Below are 24,302 nucleotides of genomic sequence, written 5' to 3'. Positions count from 1 at the left end.
GTTCATGTAATCTGATACAGAGTACTGAAACAGGAGGCTGATACAGGACCTCTCCTCCTCTGCTCTGACTCTGCTATAAGCCTGTCTGTGCAATCCATGCTCACTGTAAGGTCTTCACATTGGGGCTCTGGGCTACTAGGGTTTCTCATCTTTGACAGAGAAAACAGGGATGATTGACATATAGCAACTTTAAACTGGGGCCTCCCCAAAGTCCAAATTTGAATGTCTTTAAAAACAATGAAGAATCAAGCTAATGAGTCAAGTCTGTCTAATCAGGTTTAGCTACTGATTTTCTATGTACAGAATGTTTTAGCTAAAAAATAAAACTGTATTTGTAAAATTTTAACTTGCAGCCACCCAGAACTCCTTCCATTCATTCTAATCATTCAAATGCTTGTAAGAGATGCCAACTGATTAAGCTAAATAAAACAGAATTTAAAATTTAGATATTAAAGACAAAAATCATAAACTGAAAACAACTTTATTCCTTCAAATAAATTGTGAAATATTTGCACAGTACTTCCTTTCCATCAATGTAAGTAATTCAGAGTTGACTGTCCTGATTTTATGCAACTGGTCATTTTTAGTTACTATGACATAACCAACAATCAAATACAAATTAGTTGCTTAAATTCAGGATACATACCTGGGGATCAACTGGAATAAGGGAAAGAAAATCCAAACCTAAAACAAAAATGCTTTGTTAATAGTTGTCTCATATTTTAGGAGACCAGAATTATTTCCCTAAATCATTTTTATCACAAATCACAAAACATTTGTGGTAAGTGCTTACCACTCTGCCACAGGGAAGTTCTATACCATGATTAGTGATATTTGAAGTGTTTAAAACCCAAAGATGAATATATTCTCTGATAAAACAACTGGAAAAACTAGCTCCCAGAGACTCAAAGAAGTACAAAACTTTTCAGAGAAGGACTAGTCAGAACAAATGTTTCCCCCTTTGCAGCTTAACAGAATGAGAAGCAATAAAAATGATGAGCTAATGATCTGGATTTGAACCTTCAAAAATAAAAAAAACAAAAAAACATACTTAAGCTCTTAAGATATTTCACATTTATTTTTCAGAAATACAGAGGTTCATCTAAGTATCACCTCTTAAACAGATGTCTATTTCAATGATAGCTCTCTGTTCCAGCCGTCCCCACATCAAGAGCAGTACATAGTCCAACGCTCTGCACAAAGCACACACTCAGGAACTGCTGCGCTAACACGGTTAAGTTATTAAGGGTTACTGGGTTCTGAGCTAATGTAATTTTCTGAACCAGAGAACTGTAATTGTTCAATTAGGTTTTAGAAAGAGGAATGTGTAGAAGATTGTCCAGTAATATAATTTTGACATATTCAAATAATAATAATAAATACAATTTTTAGGTCTGAGAAGTCTAGTAATAAACTTCAATGTCTGTTCACCTAGACCTCCCTGTGTGACTTAATTCTCTTTAATTATTTCAAAACATTAAAAAAGAAACCATACGTCATTAAGACAGGCCAATTTCTATTCAATTCCACGATTTTTATGCTGGCATTCAGAGACACTCTGAATATAACCACCACACAGAGAAAGTCTGACATTATGCTTTTATGCAAAATAGACAATATCAGTGGGGACATTTAAAATATTTACTAACCAGTATGAATTTATAACTCAAAAAATTTAAAAATATTTATTATCTTATAATCTCCAAATAATGGTATTACAAAAATGCTTATCAAGTGATACAAGCTATAGCACCAATCATTTGAAAGAAATCATTCCAACGATTTCTAAAGTCTTTTTGAAAATTGTTGCTACAGATTTTTTTTTTCCTTTTTTGGGAGACACTGAGTCTGCTTTGTTGCCCAGGCTGGGATGCAGAGGTACAATCATAGGTCACTGCAGCCTTTACCTCCTGGCCTCAGCCTCACAAAAAGCAGGGGCTACAGGCGTGTGTCACCATGCTCAGCTAATTATTATTATTATTATTATTTTTGTTTTTAGAGAGAGGGTCTCGCTATGTTGCCCAGGTTGGTTTTGAACTCCAGAGCTCAAGCGATCCTCCCACCTCAGCCTCACCAAGTACTGGGATTACAGACACAAGCCACCACACCCAGCTTGCTGTAATTTTTCATTTCATATGTCTGTCACTAGCTATATGATACGATGGTTTGAGCCAATACTAAACCAAAGAGAATTACAACAAACTTTTCCAATGACTTCTCTATTAAAATAATAGGTGAGATATCTCAATAAGCAGACTTTGTCTTCATATTGATACTATTCAGTAAATCATCTCTCTGCTTCTGCCAAAGAACTCAAAATTTGTCTAGACCTTGTAATACCTTCAGAGTTTTACATTTTCAATTTCTATTATTAAGTAAAAAAAGTTTATTGGAATGTTATTTATTTTGTTCTGCTTCAAATGGTATAACCGTTTTTTCTTTACAGTACCTTCTATCTTTTCAGTTTTTCGGTTTTCTTCATATTTTTAATAGTTTCTACCTTTTTATAGTTTTTCAGTTTCATACACTCAATCACCTTTAATATTTGTTGTATCTCTCAGTTCATGTTAGTAACTGAAACCTTTTTATAACACTAAAGTATCGATGATGGTGTTGGAATATTGTGTACCGATGCCAAGCCACTCAAAAATGCTCATTTTCTAAATGTTCAACTATTTCCATTTCATAATTTCAGTTAAAATAAATATGCAAGCTTGATATAAAACAGTTTGAAAATCATATCAAGCCTGTGTATTATTTTAATTGAAATTAAAAATTGAAGCTGCATCACCAGAGAATGCCCACTGAGGACCCTATTTTCATTATTTCCATTCCAGTTCTTCAGATGTACTGTAATTCTCTTTGATGATTTCATGTGTGCAGTAAATACAAAGTTTATTTAGAAAAGAATTAAGAGATTTACTTATCTGTATCTTGATACCTCATCCACGGAAAATTGAATGTGGTGACTTATACAACACCATAATAAAATATCTAGAAATTTTTCTAAAATTTTGGTTGGAATTCTGGTTGGAATTCTAGATTGTTTACCAAGCATTACAAGGGTGCTGTCTATATAAAATCTGTTTAATGTAAATATCTCTCTCACTGAAACGATTTTTTTCTCAAGTACTAACAGTGAAGTTTGGTATCGTATTTTAGATGCTATTCTTCCTAAGAAAAAAACGAAATCATCCAAGTCTTCTTGCATTTTACATTTTAAGCAGAATATTAAAACTCTTATATGAAATAAAGTTTCATCAGTAGTGATTAAAATTTTACTGCCTTGTTTCATAAGTTTATTAGCAAAATGCAGTTTCTTATTTCACCGTAAGTTTCAATTGCAGCATGCCATACTGATACATTTTTATGCCCTCCTAAGTATTTCACGGTTGAAGATGGTCAATCACTTTTAACTAAAAAGCAGGTAGTGTTAACACTATTTTATCAACACTGATAAAATTTTAATTTTAAAATTTTAAGTGCTTCACTGTGAAATTGACTCATTAAGACTTTTTTCCTTATTGATGACAACACATTTTCTTTGAGTCATAAACTTTAACAAAACATAACTGCTACATGATTAAATATGTAAATGTTTAGCACTTTCAAATTTTAATGATACAACTTTTGAGCACCATTCGCACCTGACAATATGGCACTAGCAATAATAAGGCAGTCATATTTTTCCTTGAAATAATCAAGCTGTTTTCCACTCCATAAATACAAATTATTTGTTTTATTTTGTATTCACTGTTGCACAGTATCAGAAGATGTTCCAAGCTTCAGTTCATTATTAATATCATTTCTTCTTTGTTCTCCTGCAGATTCAGAAGATTCATGTTTATGTTTAAAAGGAATGTTAAGAAATGTATTAAAACTTTGTTATCTCTCCATTCTTGGTGTTCTATTTAATATTTTATTATAAATTATTAAGTTTATCAATACTAAAATTCTTCACAGTATGACTAATTACATAAAAATTATGCATAAAAATAAAACCAAATTACTAATCACAAAAGAGCACATTAACAATAAAATCAAAGTAAAACTAAACTATTTAGATATAGTAATTGCTACATAATTAATACATGATGATAAACTAGCAATTCTTCTAAAGAACAATAGATCCTATTCTATTCAGTTATCAATTGGTAAGAAAGCTTTTCAATAACAACCACCAGTATCACCATAATTGTTAATATTGGCTAAATATGAGCCTTGGATATTAGTCTTGTTTGCTCAATACCAGCTTGAAATGCATTTTTACCAAATACCCAGTTCAGACATATTTTACTGCATTTTTCTCAAGTTTGCACATTCCTAAAAAGAAATAAAGTCTTACTTTATGCCCAAATTTTGAAATAATGTAAATTTCCCCCAATTAAAAATTAATCCAGGTTCACAGAATTGAAAAACAGGGCAAGGGATTTGTAAATTGTGTCTATACTATTGCTAAACGGTAGGATCACTTTAATGAACAGAAATGCTCATTATCTTTTTTCAGGATTAATTTTTAATTCAAGGTCTTTAGGAAACAAATCCTTTTGGAATGCTTGCTTATAACACATACTGAGATGACATGTAGACACTCTTCCAACTAGCCAATGTTACAGCCATAAAAGGCAGTTAGGAATTAAGAATCTCTGAATTTCCATCTTTGTCCCCGACATGAAACCTCACCTGTACCTTAGCATCAGACTTTGTATATACTTTACAAATACTTTACACAATTTGTGCTAGCTGGGTCTACAAAGAACTTCTTAAAATACCAACTCCCAAATTACATATGGAGTAAATATATTTAAGAAGCAAAAAATAACTTTAAAAGCCATTTTTTTCAATGGGTACTATAAAATGTCTATTCTTTTCCACTAAATTTTATTCACATAATCTAAACAAATTTCAAGAAGCAAAATCATACTGAGCCAATTATCAATTGTTTCAGTAACACAAATTTTCACCCAGAGGATAAGCATTGTGCTTAAAAATAAAGATCTCACTAAGGGGAGAAAAAAAATAAATCATAGGTCAAAATTAACTTCATAAATCTAGAGAAGAAAATTAGTAACAGGAGAGAATTGTTTTCCACTAAAAGGGCCTTCAGAGAGAAGGGAAGTCATGAATGTACTGGTTCTAACTTGCTCAAATATAACTGACAGAAATGTCTGCAAAAGCAATGGCTATGGAGACAGGGAAGAAGAGTAAAGGAGGGAAGTTTAAATTTTGTAATACAGCCTTGGCTGCAGAAGTCCTGATACTAAGGTAATTCAAGCAACCTTGATATTTTACAGTAGATTCCCCCTTATGTTTTGCCTTCTGTGATTGCAGTTACCTGTGGTCAACTGCAGTCAGAAAGTATCACATGGAAAATTCCAGAAATAAACAATTCTTAGGTTTTAAATTATACACTGCTCTGAATAGTCTGATGAAATCTCATGCTGTTCTGGCTCCATCATGCTCCATCCCACTCAGGACATGAACCATTCCTCTGTCCAGTGGCTCCCAGCTTTGTCACTCAGTAGCCATCTAAGTTATCAGATTAACTATCTCAGTACATAGTGCTTATGTTCAAGTAACCTTATTTTAACTTAATAATGGCAACCAAGTGCAAGAGTAGTGATGCTAGCATATTGTTATAATTGTTCTATTAGTTATTGCTGTTCATCTCTTACTATGCCTAATTTAAAAATTCAACTTTATCATGAATATGTCTTTATAGAAAAGAACAGTATATATAGGGTTCTGTAATATCTGTGGTTTCAGATATTTACTGGGGGTCCTGGAACTTATCCCCCATGGATAAGGGGAAACTACTGTACATATAAAAGATATCCCAATTATTAAGCCCCGCTTTAGGGAAACAGATGGTAGACCCTATCTTTGTAAGGAGAATAAAATCCACAGCTCATAGGAAAAATCAGCCCCAAACAACATCAGTATATTAGTTCTAATGAGCTACCAAGAAGAGTATGAGAAAATATGCTTCCTTCACCTGTGAGGTTCTACAATAGGTAAACGAAGAAAAAGTCTCTAAGTACAAATTCTCCAAAAGGGAGAATAAAATCTCTAACATTTACTATTCTACTATATTTCTTATCACCAGGAATCTATAGATTGCTCTGTAGTTAAAATAACAACTGGATGTAGTATATAAAAACAGGTAAGACCTTTACATGAAGCCTTCAAATTTCCTTAGCACTTCTATTGAAAATTTCAAAACTATATTGGCTTCACAGATTAAGATTAAAAATAATAAACTTTGATTAAAAAACAAAAGAAAACAAAAACACTCCACATACCTGGCAAATCTGATGACATGCTTGATATTGGCGTGTGGTGGAATGGTACTGAGTAGTCTGTTAATGAAGGCGGAATAGCAGCAGGATCAACCGAAGTCACACTGGGCACCCTTACAGAAGATGGCTGATACATGAGAACCCTGTTTTAAATAGCATGGGAAATTACAAACAATCTGGCTGTTAGTTCACAGGAGAGAAGAGCTGCACCACTGGGCATTCTCAGTTGTTTGTTCACTAGTTTCAGCACAACTACATGGCAGCTACTCACTACACAGCACTCCACTCTCCTCTCCTCTCCCACAAGAGTCTTCATTTTAACATGAACGTACCTTGGCTCTCAACAGCAACTGCGACATAAGAGCAAGTTGACATTCAAACACAATGTACAGTGCTGGAGTGAGATATAACACTTTCATCCACAAACAGAAACAGACATCACTTTTATTAATGTGTATGTAATAAGTATATGGGTACCAGTGATTTTATCTTTAAAGAAATTTAAAACTAACATAGAAGATCCCTAAGGTTTGATTTAAATCAGGGAACCTTTAGAAGTGAAGCTACTTACTATAGCACAACCCAAATTTCTTCAAGTCTAACTTGAATTGTATTAATTATTTGCAATCTTTTCTGGGAATCATCTGAGAAAAATTACCCAGTCTTGCGGCCAGCCAACTTGATGGCAACAGGCCACAATCAGAAATGAGGATGAGTATTCAGGATTTAAAATATAATATCCAGAAATAAAAATGCTGGCTACCATGATACCACCTACCAGGTAGGTGAAATCCCAAGATAATTTATGATTTTAAAATTAGCTGTTCATGCTACCAAAAATACAAATTAAACATGTAATAAATACTTCACAATTGATATTATATAAAAAAATATATATACACTATAGAATTACTTTATAATTTCAAGAAGCAGTATAACTAAACATATTTTGAAAAAGTTCAAGCTTAAACAGAGATTTTTTTGCATTCTTCCTATTTAACCTGCATTTTCTCTTAGCCCAGGGTAAACAACTACAACTTCACAAGAAAGACATCCTTGAACGTATGTAGGAAACTGAGCATCATTACTGGTCTTATGGTTGATAGTAGGAACCTTGCAAACAAGGGGTAAAACATTAAGGTTAGTATCCCAAAGCACTGCCAGTCAACTACTGTAAGCTTAATGACGAAGATACAGAATTCTGTAGCTGGAAAAGGCCATTATGAAGATGAAGAAAACGTCTCAAAAACTTAAAGTAGAACCATGGTCACAGAGCTAGACTGGGATAACCTCTGGGCATCCTTTCCCTTTCCTGTTATTGCTGATTATTAAATATCAGTAATAAGAAATGACAAATTGCATGACATTCTTTGTACTCTGACAAACTATTTCATAACCTCAATTTAAATGTCAAACCACTTAAATATGGATATCACTACAAACGTGGAAAACAGTCATCTTGAGGGTACATATATGGTTGAGTGTGCAACTATGTTAGTCTCAGAAAAGTGAATAAATAACACAGGTCAGAGTTCAGAAATCTTTAAAAACTGATCCATTTAGGAAGCTTATGACATATAATATTCTTGAGGCAATAACATAGCCTGGTATTTGAAAATACATTTTCCTGAGGTAGATAAAGATAGAAGGAAGTTATCATCCAAAATTCAATCACGTGTCTGTAGGTTAGAATCTGGAGATTTCTTGGCCTCCAGTGCTATTCGAAGACCTAAAACCACAAGCAGTATGTGAGCTATGTTAGAAAAGGCAGACTCTGGAGGAAAAAGAGAAGTTGGGAGGAGATAAAATAAGTTACATTGTATCTAAAGCTCGTCTTTTTTGGAGGTTTGAAAACAGTGGTCCTTCACAGGGATCAAAGGAGAAGAACAGGACATCATCACAAGTTTTTCAAATAACATGACACCACCTCTCACACACAAGAGTTTTTATGAGAAATTGGAGGAATGACACAGTGGGTAAGGAGGAGAGAGAGACTGGAGTATATATGAGTGCTGGGGAGGGGACTAAAGAAGTGGCTCTGATTATTCTGGCTGTCTCAAAGTATTAATATCTTATTGTTAAAATATTAACAGGCAGGCTTTTGAAGACCAAATATATATAAAGTTTCATTTAATTTAAAAACTTTCTACTTAAAAGTACATTTAGAGCCAGGCAAGGCGGTTCACACCTGTAATCTCAGGACTTTGGGAGGCCAAGGCAGGAGGATTGCTTGAGCCAGAAGTTTGAGACCAGACTAGGCAACACAGGGAGACCTTGTATCTACAAAAAATTAAAAAAAAAAAAAAAAAAAAAAAAAAGCCACACGTACTGAAGCATGCCTAAGGTCCTAGCTACTTGGAAGGCTGAGGCTGAGACTGCTTGAGTGCAGGCGGTAGAGGCTGCAGTGAGCCATGAATGCTCCACTGCACTCTAGCCTAGACAACAGAGCAAGACCCTGTCTCAAAAAAAAAGTACATTTAACCTATCATGGTTTTTTTTTTCTCTGCCACTGAAAGAAACTAAAAGACTTTCTGGTACAAGAAAAAGACAATGAACGTTAGAAAAGAATGTTAGAAAAGGCAGACTCTGGAGGAAAAAGAGAAGTTGGGAGGAGATAAAATAAGTTATATTGTACCTAAAGCTCATCTTTTTTGGAGGTCTGAAAACAGTGAAACATTCTCCCACTCCCCCTTCTCATCCTTTGCTATTTCACACTGGAGATTCTTTTGTTTTGATCCTGATTGACCCTTTAACTTGAAATAGACTTACATGTAACAACAATAACAGAGCTCCCTTTCCTTCTCGGACCCCTTGACTTACATCTACAGAGGAGTCTAGTGAATGTCCCTATACACCTGTCTGTCACCACAGTAACACCTAATAACTGTACATGTCCTGTCACTTAGCAACATGAAACTTTACATGATTAAATAGCTACTCCTTACTTAGGCAATACCAAAAGGTTGACTGTCAAAACATGTGAAATGTGAAAATCCAATGGGGGTAAAAATTAGTAAATCAACATCTAAAACCTCAGCAAACACATGAAAAGCTAACAATTTAGTGTTGGTTAATTCCCATCACCTGAATGTTGCAAACATTAATACAAATTCAACTTTACATAGAATGGCTTAAAGTAGTCATTAGTTAGGATTATCAAATTACATACTGGTAGCAGGTTTTTGTTATCAGAATCTTCACAAGGACCACATTCAGAAACAAAATGATTCTAAAGCCTATGCAAAAAACAGAAATGAGTAACAGATTCCATGAAAAAATGTAAATGGCTATGGATGGTGAAATGATGGATGTAAAGATGTGATGCTATATAAAAAGATTTAAAGCTTCTAAAATTTGTTACTGCCTCTTCATAGGATTGGTAAACACACACAGATATGTGTATACATTATGCAAGTGTACATTTATATTTTAAACATTTGTAACTTTATCCATAATATCACAGCACAAAAGTGAATTGCTAGAATGCTGCTATACAGCAAATATTAGTATTTTGGATTATATGCTGGATCAGAGAATTGCATGAAACTCACATTTGGCTCAGACTTGGATGTCTGAAAATAGGTTGACAATTTTTATTTATAACCCTTAAGTTCACTGTATGCTCCCACTTTATGATCATAAAAGTATAAAAAAGATTCAATTTTGCTACCAATTCCTAACGATTATTAATCTGGAGACATACCAATTTATCCTTTTTTTGTCTCCTGTCTTTAGAATACCTTCTTATTAAGGCAAAGCAACCACTCATTTTCCAGAAGGGGCATAATATGCAAAATTATCTTTTAATATGGAAAAACATCAGAGATTTTCTAAAGGTCTTAAGATTAACATACAAGTTTCTTCTGACAGGTATTATAAGACTGCATTCAAAGACTCCAGTTGGTATGCAGAGAAAGGGAATAGGACTGCCATCAAAATAGCAATGATTCTCTCTAGGTGAGATACTTTTTGCTTTCTTCTTGGTGCTTTGTAAAATTGTTTATAAGAATAATTTTTACTAAAACAATATACCTCTTAAAAGATAGCTGCTCATAGGCAGGTGTGCTGGCTTACGCACTTTGTAATCCTAGCACTTTGGGAGGCCAAGACAAGTGGATGGCTTGAGCTCAGGAGTTTGAGAGCAGCCTGGGCAACATGGTGAAACCCCATGTTTACAAAAAAAAACCAAAAAAATTAGCTGGGGGTGGTAGTTCCAGCTAATTGGAGGGCTGAGGCAGGAGGATCGCTTGAACACAGGAGGTCAAGACTGCAATGAGCTGGGATCACATCACAGCAATCTAGCCTGGGTCACAAACTGAGACCCTGCCTCAAAAAAATTAAAAAAAAAAAAAAAAGAAAGAAAAAGAAAAAATAGCTGCTCACATAATTTCGGGGCTGTGAATTAGAGTTAAGTTTTCCCGATTTCTCATTCTCTATTCTTTCTCATTTGCTTACTATCTTTGACGGCCAAAAAATCCTATGACAAACTTACACAGCATAGGAAAACCATAAAAACTCTATAGATACTGAACTACAAGAAAGGATATGAAAAGGACAACCAAGAACAAAGCCACAAAGGTCTAAGAGTAGGAGGGAATCACAGAGATGATATAACCATAGCATGAGCCTCCACTATGACACTGTGACAGGCGGCAGCCACTCTAAAACAGAAAATATGATTTCGGGACAAAAGATTAAATTTCCTAGTACTCAGAAAGCTCCAACAGAAAGTCTGTCCATGTATCTTTAGTTCACTGGACCTAAATCTGGTAATAAATCACAAATTTAATCCAGCTAGTCAATGTCTCCCTTTTAAGAACTACAAGGTGGCTGTCACATAATCTCTTCTCCTGGTTTAACAGCTTCAGTCCTTAAGACCCAGTCATCCATCTTGCTCCAGATTCCACTATTCACTTTCCTGTTCCCCTGCTCTGGTCATACTTATTTGTTAATACCATTCTTAATGATCAGCACTGACTGAAATGCTCTGAGAGTCGTATAGCCTAAAATGGAACAAAACTGGCATGGTATGGATCCTGGATACTATGCTTATTTTATTAATGCTAAGAACAAACTGGTTTTAGTGGTGAACCCTTCAAACCATTAATTGAAACCTGACATTTGAAGAGTTTCTATCAGAAATGGCAATTAATTTACTGAAGGCCTTTCCAACATCTATGAAGATGACTACATAGTTGTCCTTATGACAAGATACATCTTATCAATGTATTTCCTAATATTAAAGCACTCCTAGGATAAACTACTTTGTCACATATGTCATTTTAATATATAATTAAATGATTTCCTAAGACTGAATTCAGAATTTTCATTTATCTTTCTACGTGAGTCTGTTTCTTAAGAGTTCTTCCGTGTAAGTATTAATGTGTATGTATGTCTAGCTTGGGTATTAAGGGCTACATCAGCTTCATGGAATGAACTAGGTAGCTGCACTTTATACAGACTTCTAAAATAAACTTTCAAGTGTTGCTGGTTTAGTTACAAATTTCTACCTTATACTTACCAATGTTAGTTTTGTTTTCTTTTCAGCCTAGATGAGAAACCTTAACATTTATCTCTATAGTAGCTGACCACAGATGTAAACTATCCTTATTCCTCTGCATACTGAGGTCATTTCAGATTTTGTCACCCACTGTGTATGTGCCATCCCTCCTGTTTCATGGACTCATCAAACATAGATAAAAATGTGGTAAAGGACAGAGGGTAGACCCTTGTGGCATGCTACCAGAGACATGCTCCAAGATCACGACGACTCATGAGTCAGCATCACTAGGCATGACCTCTCAACCTGGCATGAATTCAGCCAACTACAGTACTTGCAACTCATGTTTTTCCACTATATTCTAAAGGATATCATTACAGAGTAAAATCCAGAAACATCACATCTAAGCATTCATTCCCCTGATACTCCACCCCAGTAACCATTTCAAAATTATATCTTCATTTTTTGTGTATTATTTAAATTAAGATGTACCAGTCAATTTGTCTCAAAGGAGCAATAAATGATTGGCACAACAGGAAAAAATCGACTTGAAACACTTCCTCATTTTGTTCCACACACACAAAAACCCCACCTCATTCTAATTAAATAGGTAGAAGTAAATATATGCCCTTAATATATGTGTAAATTATATCTGGAAATATTAAGTATTTTAACAGTAAAGAAGGCAGCTGAAAAGGTTTAATTCTTAAAATTATAAAAATAAACAATGTTGCAAAAGGAGGTATTTTATATAAAATGTCTAGAACAGGCACTACAGAGACAAAAAAATGACTGCCTAGATTTGGGGTGTAACTAGAAATAAACTACAAAAGAACATGAAGAAAGTTTTTTTGGGTGTTGAAAATATTCTACTACTGAATCATGGTAATGATTGCACAGCTCTATGTATTTTCTAAAATATCGCTGAATTGTGCAGTTACATACTTAAGATGGGTACATTTTATGCTATGTAAATTATACCTCAGTAAAGCTGTTAGAAAACAAAGTGGACCGAGAGGCCAAAAAGATGACACTAGCACTCCCAAGTCTGAAAGAATGTGTTTGTGAACTGTCAGGAGAACTCTCCTGTTATCTCCTTGTATGATCCAAAACCTCTCTGAAAAAGCAACTATTGCTAAATACCCAAACCTGATTTTAAATGCAGGCCAGTAATGGCTTCTGCCAGATAACTTATAGAGAATCCATGCTAAAATTCAGGTAGAATGCCATCTTACCCATCCACAGTTCGCCCTGGAGAGGTTTAGAAGGGAAAGAAATCAATTTTTATTGAGAAATTACCACATGCCTGACACTGAGGCTTTCTTTCATCTCATTAAAACCTGAAAATAATCCTGTAATATAGGCATTATTTAGCTCCATTTAACAGAACACAAAAAAGAGGCTCAATCAAATTAAGTATTTCATCTAAGATCACAGAACAAGTAAGCGATGGTGTGCCATAATTGGAATCCATACTTGTCAGATTCCCAGTTCCACACCCCATTACACCAGACTTTCTCATTTGGTCTGAGATGCCAAATTTCCTTACAAACAGGTTCAAGAAAATAACAAAAAGTCTCAGGTAGGAAATAAATACCTCACACGCTCACTTTCCAAAGACGTAAATATTTTCTCCATCAAAATGTGCTTCCTACAATGTGCTTACTTGAAAATGTTCCAACTCAACAAAGGCAAATTAAAATAGCCTTCTACAGTTACACCATTTCCCAAAGAGACATTTATAAATCTACCCCAAGAGCAATTAGTTGCGAGTGTAATGAACAATAGTGAACTATAAATTAACAAACCCTTTGGTTGGGCTGCTTTGTGTTTCTGACATAAAGATGCATTTCCTTTTGGCAGGAGGGTCTTCTTCTTCATCAGAAGAGCTTTCTATTGTAAGATCAATAACATCTACTTTCTTCTTGCTTGCCTCACTGGCTACAGTCACTGAACAAGGCTTACTGAGGACGCTTGAACCTGCATGTAAGGAAACAAAAGGAAAAAAAAAATCAAAGGTATAACACAAATAAACTCTAGTGGTAGAGTCTAGTATATTCAGTATAGTATATTCCTGACAACACATAGCGCCAGTGGAGCCACCTACTCCAAACCATGGACAGGTACCAACTCCCTAACTCCAGACCTCTGTCTGTAAAATGGTTGTTCACCTAGGGAGACAGGTGAGCACTATTCCTTGACAGAAGGTCAGAACTCTCAAACTTTCATTCAGACAGAATGTTCTTAGTTATGCCTCCAATACCACTGAAGGATTTGTGCAGCTCCTAATGCTCCTCCTGTCTCTGCAGGTCAGCAGTCGTTTTACAGAAAGACACGGAGAGTTAGGGAACTGGTCTCAGGCCATGGGACAAAAATAGGTGAGTTCACCAGCTATGTATTCTCACAGACACGTTGCATAGTTAGCTCAGAACCAGATATTTCCATTCTAGCAATCATGCTCATATCAAAGAAAGTACAAACTTTTCACCATAAGCCAGAACTGATAAAAACTTTCACCTTGATAAGCTGAAAAAACCCAAACCTCTCAAGTTACTCACACATTTAAACTTTTCTTATGAATTATCTACGAATCACATAGGTCCATAGACTACCCACAAAGATAGTCTCACATACCATATATGTTAACTCAACATTTTCATAGAAAAGTATATTATCTGAATGTATTTAGTTAAAAATGAAAGACAGTTGATAATGGAAAAGCAATAGAAATTTATCAACTAAATCACTCCCCATTTTTCTCAAAGATGACAGAAACCTTGGTCACTGCACTCAGGTTCAGTATCAATCACAGAGGAATAATTAATAATGGCATAAATTCTTTTTTTCCCCTTTCTTCTTACTCCATTCATTACACTGTTTGTTAGAACTTCAAATGTAATCAGAACAAAACTGAAATGCAGTGAATAGACTTAGATAAAAAGAAACTCTAAGTTCACGTGTGGGTTTCAAATTGTTAGGTAAAAAGAAACTCTAAGTTCCCTTGTGGGTTTCAATTACTCAAAATGCCCTCAGTTTCCCTACTTAGTGTGGATAGATGCAGGCAGTTGATGGATAAGTACACATTCTAGGTAATCAAGGCAATGTTAATATTCCTCCCCACAAAGAAATGGAAGGAAACAATTTGTTTACTTTCTGAGCAATTAACCTGTGACCATCCCCAAACCAACAAGACCATTAATCAATGATGCAGCCCTCTAACCTCACCTCCACTCAGGGTTCCACCTACAGATACTCTAAAAACAATTGTGAAAAACTGTCCACATAAATTCATTTGTGACTTTTCGTTTTGTAACAAACATCGTATTTTAAAATGATTTTAGATGAATGTTTCCTTTATTCTACATACGAAAAATATACTTTGAAACAGTTGATAAGATAGTATAAACTTCAGCACATTTCTTCAGGAAAGAATAAAAATCATTTGGGGGAAATTATATATAATCAAAAGATTGAGTCAACAAGCTGAATTCCAAACGTATAGTTCTAGGGGCCAAGATTAATGATAATGTTACATGAGTCTCACTGCTTTGCTCTCTGCTGCTGTTCTACACATACTTTCTATTTTTGTACACGGTTGGCTGGATACTTTCATAGCTTCTTTCTTCGGTCTCATTGGACACCAAGAACCATCTTCCTGGAATTTGATCTCATCCACATCAGAACAGTCATTGAGAATTTCCATAAAAAGCCTAAAAACAATTAAGAAGTATATACATGTAATCAACAGCTTTGCCTAAAGGGGAAATAAGAAAGTAACACACATTACCTTGAAAACATAAGTAATGCTAGCTGACCCCCTTTTCTTTTGGTATTGCAATACTTTTATACTTTACAACAATTACTACACCCCCTTTGTCCTGTTTTAAATCTGTAACAGGCGACATAATAGTTAAGTAACTTACTGAGCATCACCTGTGTAACTCAGTGAGTATCAACGGCTAGAGCTTGGTAGATACCTGCAGCCTCCTAGCTGAGGCTGGCAGTAAGAACAGCCTCTAACACAGCACGCAAAACAAACACAAGCAGACAAAGGTTACTATATAGTAAAATAATTTATAAACTTTAACTTTGAGAAAAAAGGATAATGGGGTAGGGGAAGGAGGGAAGAATAGGTAAATAAAAGAAGTCTCAATAAATTTAAAATAAGCAAAGCATATCTGAATTATGTTCAAATTAAGTCAGTACCAGAAAAATGTGAAAAATTCATAAGTATTTGGAAACTAAAGAAACATGAGTCAAAGACAAAAATAAGATTTTGAACTGAATGAAAATAAAAATGTAATAAAATTTGTGGACTGTAGCTAAAGTAGTATTTAAAGTAAATAATCTTCCCTAATTAGAAAATAGTCTCAAATCAGTAACTTTATGAAACTAGAAAAAAAAGCAAATTATAGTAAAAGCAAGAAAAAGAGAAATAAAGAAAAAAACAACCAAATAGAAAAAAACAACCAAATAGAAAAAAAGAAAAACAGAAAAATCAGCTTCTAGTCAAACTTATTTACACTCACTCCAAAAGAAACAGATAACCTAAGAAGCCCTATGCCTGAAGTTGGATCTGTAGTTAAAAACTTCACCAAAAAAAAAAAAAAAAATCCCAGGCCCAAAGTCTTCTCTAGGGAATTCTACCAAATATTTGAGGAGAAATAATACCACTACTTCCAACTCATTGTACAAGGTCAGCATTACTCTGATAATAAAACCAGGTAGGCAAACTAAACTAAATACCAACATCCCCCATGAACTTTGCAAAACAAATCCAACAACGAATACACACAGGATAACAAATCATGACCAAATGGGGTTCACTCCCACAATACAAGATTAGTTTAATATCCACAAGTCAATCAACATAATGCACCATATTACCAGACTACTCAATGCAACGTGGCAGGAAAACAAAAGGCAGCCACGTTAGAAAGAAGTAAAACTGTCTTTATTTAAAAAACATTACTGACTATATAGAAAATCCTATGTAATCTATAATAAAGCCACTAGAACTACTAAGGGATGGGAATAACATATCTTGATATGAAAGCAATATACAAAGGTCAACTATATTTCTATATATTAGCCATAATCACAAAAAATTTTTACATACCACAGAAATATGAAATATTTAGGAATAAACTTGACAGGAGATGTACAAGACACATTGAAAACTGTAAAACACTGCTGAGACAAATACATAGAAATACATCCTGTTCATAAATCAGAAGACTCAATATTGTTATGTCACCAGACTTATCTACAGAGTCAATGAAAAACAAATCAAAATCCCAGCAGGTTTTTTTCCCTAGTTGACAAGCTGATTCCAAAATTTGTATGAAAATGCAAAGAATCTACAATAGCCAAGACAACTTTGAAAAAGAAGAACAAAGTTGGAAGATTCACACTACCTGACTTTCAGCGAATGCAGTATTGACACAACTACAGACAAATAAATCAATATAACAGTCCGGAGATCCACACATATAGTCAATTAATTTTTGTAAAAAGTGCAAAAGCAATTCAATGAGGAAAAACTAATCTTAACAAATGATGGTGCACCAATCACATGGCCATATACCAAACAAAAACAAAAATCCTGTTATCTTACACCATACATAAAAATTAACTTGATAGAAATAATAAACCTAAGTGTAAAAGTAAATTATGAAACTCCTACAGGAAGCTCAGAAAAAATATTTGTGACCTTGAGTTAGGGGAAATGTCTTAAAATAATACCAAAAGCACAATCTTTCATAAAAGAAAAACTTGGTAAACTAGCTTTCATTCAAATTAGACACTTCTGCTATTTGAAACACACTGTTAAAAGACTGAAAAGATAAAATGACAGAAAACATTTAAAAGTCATACACCTGGTAAGACGTTTGTATCCAGAATACATAAAGAACCACCAACATTCAATAATATGAAAACAAAACCCAATTAAAAAGTGGGCAATAGGCCGGGGCACGGTGGCTCACGCCTGTAATCCCAGCACTTTGGGAGGCCGAGGCGGGCGGATCATGAGGTGAGGAGATCGAGACCACCCTGGCTAACATGGTGAAACCCCGTCTCTACTAAAAATACAAAAAATTAGCCAGGTGTGGTGGCAGGCACCTGTAGTCCCAGCTATTCGGGAGGCTGAGGCAGGAGAATGGCGTGAACCCAGGAGGCAGAGCTAGCAGTGAGCCGAGATCGCTCCACTGCACTCTAGCCTGGGCGACAGAGCGAGACTCTGCGCTCACTCCCCTCCCCACAAAAAAAGAGAAACCATACCAAATGTTAATGAGAATGAGGAGCAATCAAAACTCTCCATATACTGCTTGTGGAAATATAAAATAGTACAACTGCTTTGGAAAAGTCTGACAGTTTCTTGCAGTTAAGCACACACCAGGCATGTGCCCAGGCATTCCACTCCTAAGTATTTACCCAAGATAAATGAAAACAGTCCACACAAAGACTTGGGCATGAATGTTCACAGTAGCTGTATTTCCAACAGCCCAAAACCAGAACAAACCCATCAACGCATGAACTGACAAACTGTGGGTGAGAATGCAACTCAGCAATTAAAATGAAATATTGGTATATGCAACATAAATGTATCTCAAACAAGTATGTTGAGAAAAAGAAGTTAGACAAAGGAAGCACACAGTTTACGATTCCATTCACATAAAAGTCTAGAAAATTCAAACTAATCTATAGAAACAGAAAGCATATCAGTGTTTGCTTGAGGACTGAGAGGGAGAGATTGAAAACATACATGAGAAAACTTTGGGTGTGATGGGTGTGTTCATTATCTTGACTGGGATAATGATTTCACAGGTATATAATAGGTCAAAATTTATCAAATTGTACATTGTACACGAGTTCTTATGCCAAAAATGCCTACTTCATGAGAAGAGGTTTATTTTTCTCAACTATACTGAAAACTCAGCATAATGTAAATGAAAACCCAAAAAGGTTCTGTGTAATTTCAGAATGCTTTTATTCAAGTGAATATCGCAGAATGTACTGTGACACTAGTCAAAAAAATTCTGAAAAGAAACGGCCTAAGAAATACTACCACATAATAGAAATCTAATAAAAATAGTTTCGTACTGGCCTACTAATACTTTGATCAATGGAACAAATAGAAGTTCAGAAGTTAACACTAGTATTTACAAGAAATGTATCAGATAATGCAAGTAGTATCTCAAATCTGTGGGAGAGATTATTCAAGTAAATGTGGTTGAGAATAATCTGGGTGCTAGGGTGAGGTGATCCCTACCTTAATGGGAAGTTCATTCCCCATCCCCAGTTTTCCTCCCATAGTGTCATTCCTTATCTTCATAGCACTTTACACTTCATATGCTTTCTATTTTACTGTCTCCCATACTAAAAGTGCTCTGCTCATCATTTTTAGACCTAGTGTCTGACATATGATAGGTATTTAGTAAGTACTGTGTTGAATGAATTCATGAAGCAATGTATGATGGAACAACTGCACAACTGGAAAAAGGAATCATAAATGTGTCTGATGAAAACAAGCAAATGCTCATATAAAATCTCTACAACTTTCTAAACATTTTCAAGACAGAAGTTCAAAACGGAAAAGACAAGACTTGATGAAAAAAAATGTAAAGCTTCTGAATGGAAAACAAAGGTCACAATAAATACAAATAAAAGGCAAACTGGGAAAACACATTTGGCACATGCGGACAGAGAAATTAATATCCTCAATCTATAATGACTATTTATAGACCAGTAAGAAAAAGATGCGCAAGCCCATAGCAAAATCTTTTTTAAAAAAGGAACATTAAGAGGCAATTTGTAAAAGATATTACAATTACCAATATATGGAATTAAAGAAATATCTGATAACTCTTATAATAAAAAAATTAAAAGTCAAAATGATTAGCTATCTTTTAAATTAGGAAACTGGTAGACATTTTTATTTGTTGTTCTGTTTTGTTTTGTTTACTTCTGAAACAGAGTCTTGCTCTGTCACCCAGGCTGGAGTGCAATGGCATGACCATTGCTCACTGCAGCCTCAAACTCCTGGCCTCAGACAATCGTCCTGCCTTGGCCTTCCAAAATGCTGGGATGACACGTGTGAGCCACCACACCCAAGAGTAGACATTTTTAAAGTAAGATTTAATATGTAAGGCTGCTAAGAGAGCTGAGAAGTGGACAGTGTTATGCCTGTTGGCATGAGAGTGAAATGATTTACTAGGAGAGAAAAATAGCTTACTCCTCCTGGGAGGCATCTTGATAATAAATACTAAAAGTCTTAAAGTTATACATTCCGTTTGAGTATTTCTAAGAACTTGAAGAAAACTCCACAGACATATACAAAATGCCATCTTCAAAAATGTTAACATCACAAGGCAATTTTACATTGAAAAAGTAGAAACAAATATGGAATATTGAGAATTTAGCAAACACATCACAAAATACTAATGTGCAAAGAAGCATGACATGTAACTCTCAAATGGTTCAAAAGAATTCTAAAAATAGTAATAATCATCTCTCTCTACATTCGCAAATGCATACACCAAAAATGTGTATATGCACACATATTAAGGGAGAAAGTGATACAACAACTGCAGTAGATTGTTAACAACTGAAGCTTCTGGGTCAAGGTTACATGGGAGGTTCTTTGTGCTACTATTCCAACACCTCTGTAGGGTTGAAATTTTTTCAAAATAAGCTAAAAATAAAAACTCAGCAAACAAAAACGTTCAGAAAGGAATGCTAAAGTCCCATTCACTCTTCATTCCCCATTCCCCTCCACAGATAATACTCTTGTAAAACTTTTGTTGTTTATTTTAGAGATGCAACTCACTATGTTGCCCAGGCTCACCTTGAACTCCTGGGCTCAAGTGATCCTCCCACCTCACTTTCCTGTGTAGCTGGAACTACAGGCATGTACCACTGTGCCTGGCTTAAAACATTTTCAAGTTGCACAAGTATCTTTAAAAATCTAGGATACTTTTCACTATATATTGAGTAAAAATCATATGTATATATTAATATAAATCATTACATAAAGTATCATTTCAGTCTTTTTTAATATGTCAATAACAAAGTCATCACCATAGGATGGTCCTGCTAATTTTATTTTCATCTTTCCATTAACTGTATTTTCTAAATCTTACATGGTGTATGGATGACATGTGCAATTTTAAAAAAAGTATTATTTGAAAAAAGGTACTAAAAATTAGTTCATGCCATTTTCCAAATTCTGACATGCAATATAATATGAGAGATGATGCTTAGAGTTTGGACTCCAGAGTCAGAAATACCTGGGTATGAATTCCAGTTTTGAACTTAAGAGCTATATAATGTGTCTGTATTTACCCTATCACTTCCTCTGGCTTTTTGCATAGACCCTAACTGCTACTTCAAGAAATTCTAGGTAAGGAAAATGACATCACAAAGCAAACTTTTCCCTATTTCCTGTAGGTTTTATAAAATATAATCTTGGAAAGCAAAAACATTGCCCTCAACACAAATCATATTATAGAGATAAAAATGCCACTAACCAGCCGGGCGCGGTGGCTCAGGCCTGCAATCCCAGCACTTTAGGAGGCTGAGGCGGGCGGATCATGAGGTCAGGAGATCGAGACCACGGTGAAACCCCGTCTCTACTAAAAATACAAAACTTAGCCGGGTGCGGTGGTGGGCGCCTGTAGTCCCAGCTACTTGGGAGGCTGAGGCAGTAGAATGGCATGAACCTGGGAGGCGGAGCTTGCAGTGAGCCGAGATCAAGCCATGGCACTTCAGCCTGGGCGACAGAGACTCTGTCTCAAAAAAAAAAAAAAAGCCACTAACCACAGTATAAAAAATAAGATTGAGTGTAATTATGTATAAGACAGAAAACATACAAACATCTGGATTTATGCTAGAGTAGAATTTATTTAGAATTTAGTTCAGTAAGCTGTACTGAACAAAGACATTGCCAACAGCTGTTGTATTAGTCCATATCAGCTGTTAAAAGGGATATACTTACCCATCTAATATTAGACTTTCATAGGCAGCTTTTTTGTCACACACAGGACAAATCCAGGTGGGCTTCTTCTCATTCATTTGTAGATAAAGGGCAGCATCAAAACACTGCAGATGTGTACAAGTCACTGCACGGCATGGGATTGTCAGTCTCATTTTTCCTAACTACAGGACAGGAAACACAAGGAAAACTAGTTCAGAAAGGAGAACGAGCTCAGAGGGAACGTGGTCAGTTGTAAAAGTCTGAAGATGTCATACAAGAAGATGACAAAAATGAAAAAGAAATCCAAACCAGAATGTATTCCCAGGGAGATCAGAATATATTTTTATTCACTGATTGCCCTATGATTTTTGAAAAACCATTTCACTTTTTCAAAACAGGTAACATGTAAATCCAGATTCATATACGCTGAAAATATGACTCCTCCTTACCTGGTCCCCAGTTTCCCTATTTAGAGAACCACTGTTATCCATCTCTTGCATGTCCTTTCATAGATGTTCTAAGCATAAACCAAGTGTGTATTTAAAGTATGTTCCCAGGAATTATAGGATACAATACACACGGTTTTCCAACTCACTTCTGTCATATAACTTGGTGACTACTGCACACAAATTGGTATATAAAAAACTACCATTATATGAAGGTATCATAATTTATTTAACCAGTACACTAATGACTGACATTTAAATTGTTTCCAATCTTTTATCACTACAATGCTGTAATGAGTATTTCTAAGATTCCTATATTTATAATATTTATAATTTCTAGAAGTGAAACTTCTGGGTGGAAAGAAAAGGACATTTGTAATTTTTGTCACATTAACACATTATCTTCCACAAAAAGTACCTACTGGGTTATGTATACAAGTGTATTAACGTGCTTTGTTCCACTCAACCTTTCCAATATAGTGTTATTAAATTCTTTGATCTCTGCCAATCTGGAAGGTGACAAATATCCCATTATAGTTGTGAACTACATTTCTCTTATTATTGGTAGTTGAGCCTCTTCTTTTACTTCTAAGAGTCATTTGAGTTTCTAAGAACTTTCTACCTATAACCTTCTCTCATTTCCCATCTGGTTATTAATCTTTTTCTATTTGTAGGCACTCTTTATATAAGAAATCAGCCATGTGTGTAATATGAACTGCAAATATATTTTTCATTTATGAAAATTTATTTTTATATAATCAACTGTGTTAATTTTTCAATATACTTTTGATTAACTCTAGTGCTGTTAAATTCGTATTGCAACTAGTAGTGGTCCATCAGCACCAAGACGTATACAACACCCAGATTTGGTCAGACCAGGTTTTCCTACATAATCCTTCAAACCTCCCCACATATTTCCCTTACAGAAAATATCACTATTTATAACCAGTCCTGCTATTTTGATTGAAAATCTGTTTCTCCCACTAGATCTTAAGCTCCAAAAAGATGGTCTAGATCTCTGCTCACCACTGAATCCCACTGTCCTAGCACAATACTAGCTCATAGTATGTGCTCAGTATTTGTTGACCAGATAGGAGAATGAATGGAGATGGACCAGAAATGGGGAAAAGAACAAACAGGAAACGAAGAAGATGGACCTCCTTTTATGCTATAAAGTTTGAAAGAATTCATGGCAAAATTAAAACATTCTTAGTTCTGCCTGAGAGGCAGGCTTTTTAGGATGTTCTTTTTCTTTTGGTTCATCTGTAATTTCTAATCCTCTAAAATGAACACCTGGTAATGTGGTAATTTAAAAAGAAAATAATTTAGCTGAATCATCAACACAGAAGTAACATTTATATAGTTCCACCTACGTGCAAGGTACAGTGTTGACTACTTCACATTAATCTCAAAAACACTTTTACAATTACATAACAATTATACTAAAAGGATGGTATCATTATCATCCCCATTTTATAAATAAGGAAACTAAGGTACAAAGAAGCTAAGTAACCTAACACTACAAAGTTAGAAAATGGCAGAGCAGGTCTGACCTGGGAAGCTCCAGCCCTGCAGAGTCCACACTCTCATCACTGCTATACTGTCTCTACCTAAGTGTCTAACCAGAGTTCTAAAAGGGATCTTCGAAATTTCTGTGATTTGATCAAGGTATGTGGCACAATATAACTCATCACTTAGAACAGAAAAAGGTCGGAATAAAACCTGAGGCAGTTTCTCTTCTTATCATACATCTTTCTATATTTTTCCTGCCTTTAAAAACAAATTATTTCTTAAACAGACTCTTACAGTATGCCCAAGGCTTTTATATAAATCTCATAAAATCTTCATAACTCTATGACTCCAGAAAAGCTGGTATCTACATTTCTATTTCTGAAATGAAGATGCTGAAGCTACAAAAGGTTAAAACCACACACTCACTGAGACACAGCTGATAGAGCTATATCACAAATGGTCCTCACATTCCAGAGACATCCCAGTTTTATAACATTACAAATGGTGTTAGTTTTTTAATTTAATTACCCTCCTTTTCCTCTTTTGCTAAGTTTTTGTTCTATTAAAAA

At 34.9% G+C, this 24,302-nt stretch overlaps 1 protein-coding gene across 14 annotated transcripts in view; it reads right to left on the bottom strand.

The window, feature by feature from the left end:
- LOC105499676 (protein inhibitor of activated STAT 2) overlaps positions 1–24,302 on the bottom strand; it is a 165,272-nt gene that overhangs the window by 63,659 nt on the left and 77,311 nt on the right. For 10 of the 14 annotated variants that reach the window (XM_071085412.1, XM_071085413.1, XM_011772466.3 and 7 more), the window contains 5 exons: positions 21,797–21,957; positions 15,376–15,509; positions 13,608–13,779; positions 6,303–6,442; positions 647–684 (listed from right to left, as the gene is read on the bottom strand). In XM_071085412.1, the coding sequence (XP_070941513.1) occupies positions 647–684; positions 6,303–6,442; positions 13,608–13,779; positions 15,376–15,509; positions 21,797–21,957 (645 nt within the window). Of the gene's footprint in view, positions 1–646; positions 685–3,724; positions 3,822–5,335; positions 5,530–6,302; positions 6,443–13,607; positions 13,780–15,375; positions 15,510–21,796; positions 21,958–24,302 lie in introns of those variants that run through there. The other 4 variants (XM_024786882.2, XM_024786881.2, XM_011772500.2 and 1 more) reach the window with 2 other exon arrangements.

The sequence above is a fragment of the Macaca nemestrina genome, chromosome 19, assembly GCF_043159975.1.
Source record: "Macaca nemestrina isolate mMacNem1 chromosome 19, mMacNem.hap1, whole genome shotgun sequence".
In the NCBI taxonomy this organism is placed as follows: domain Eukaryota; kingdom Metazoa; phylum Chordata; class Mammalia; order Primates; family Cercopithecidae; genus Macaca; species Macaca nemestrina.
Note: the sequence above shows the minus strand (reverse complement) of the source record. Positions and strands in the feature narration are given on the sequence as shown.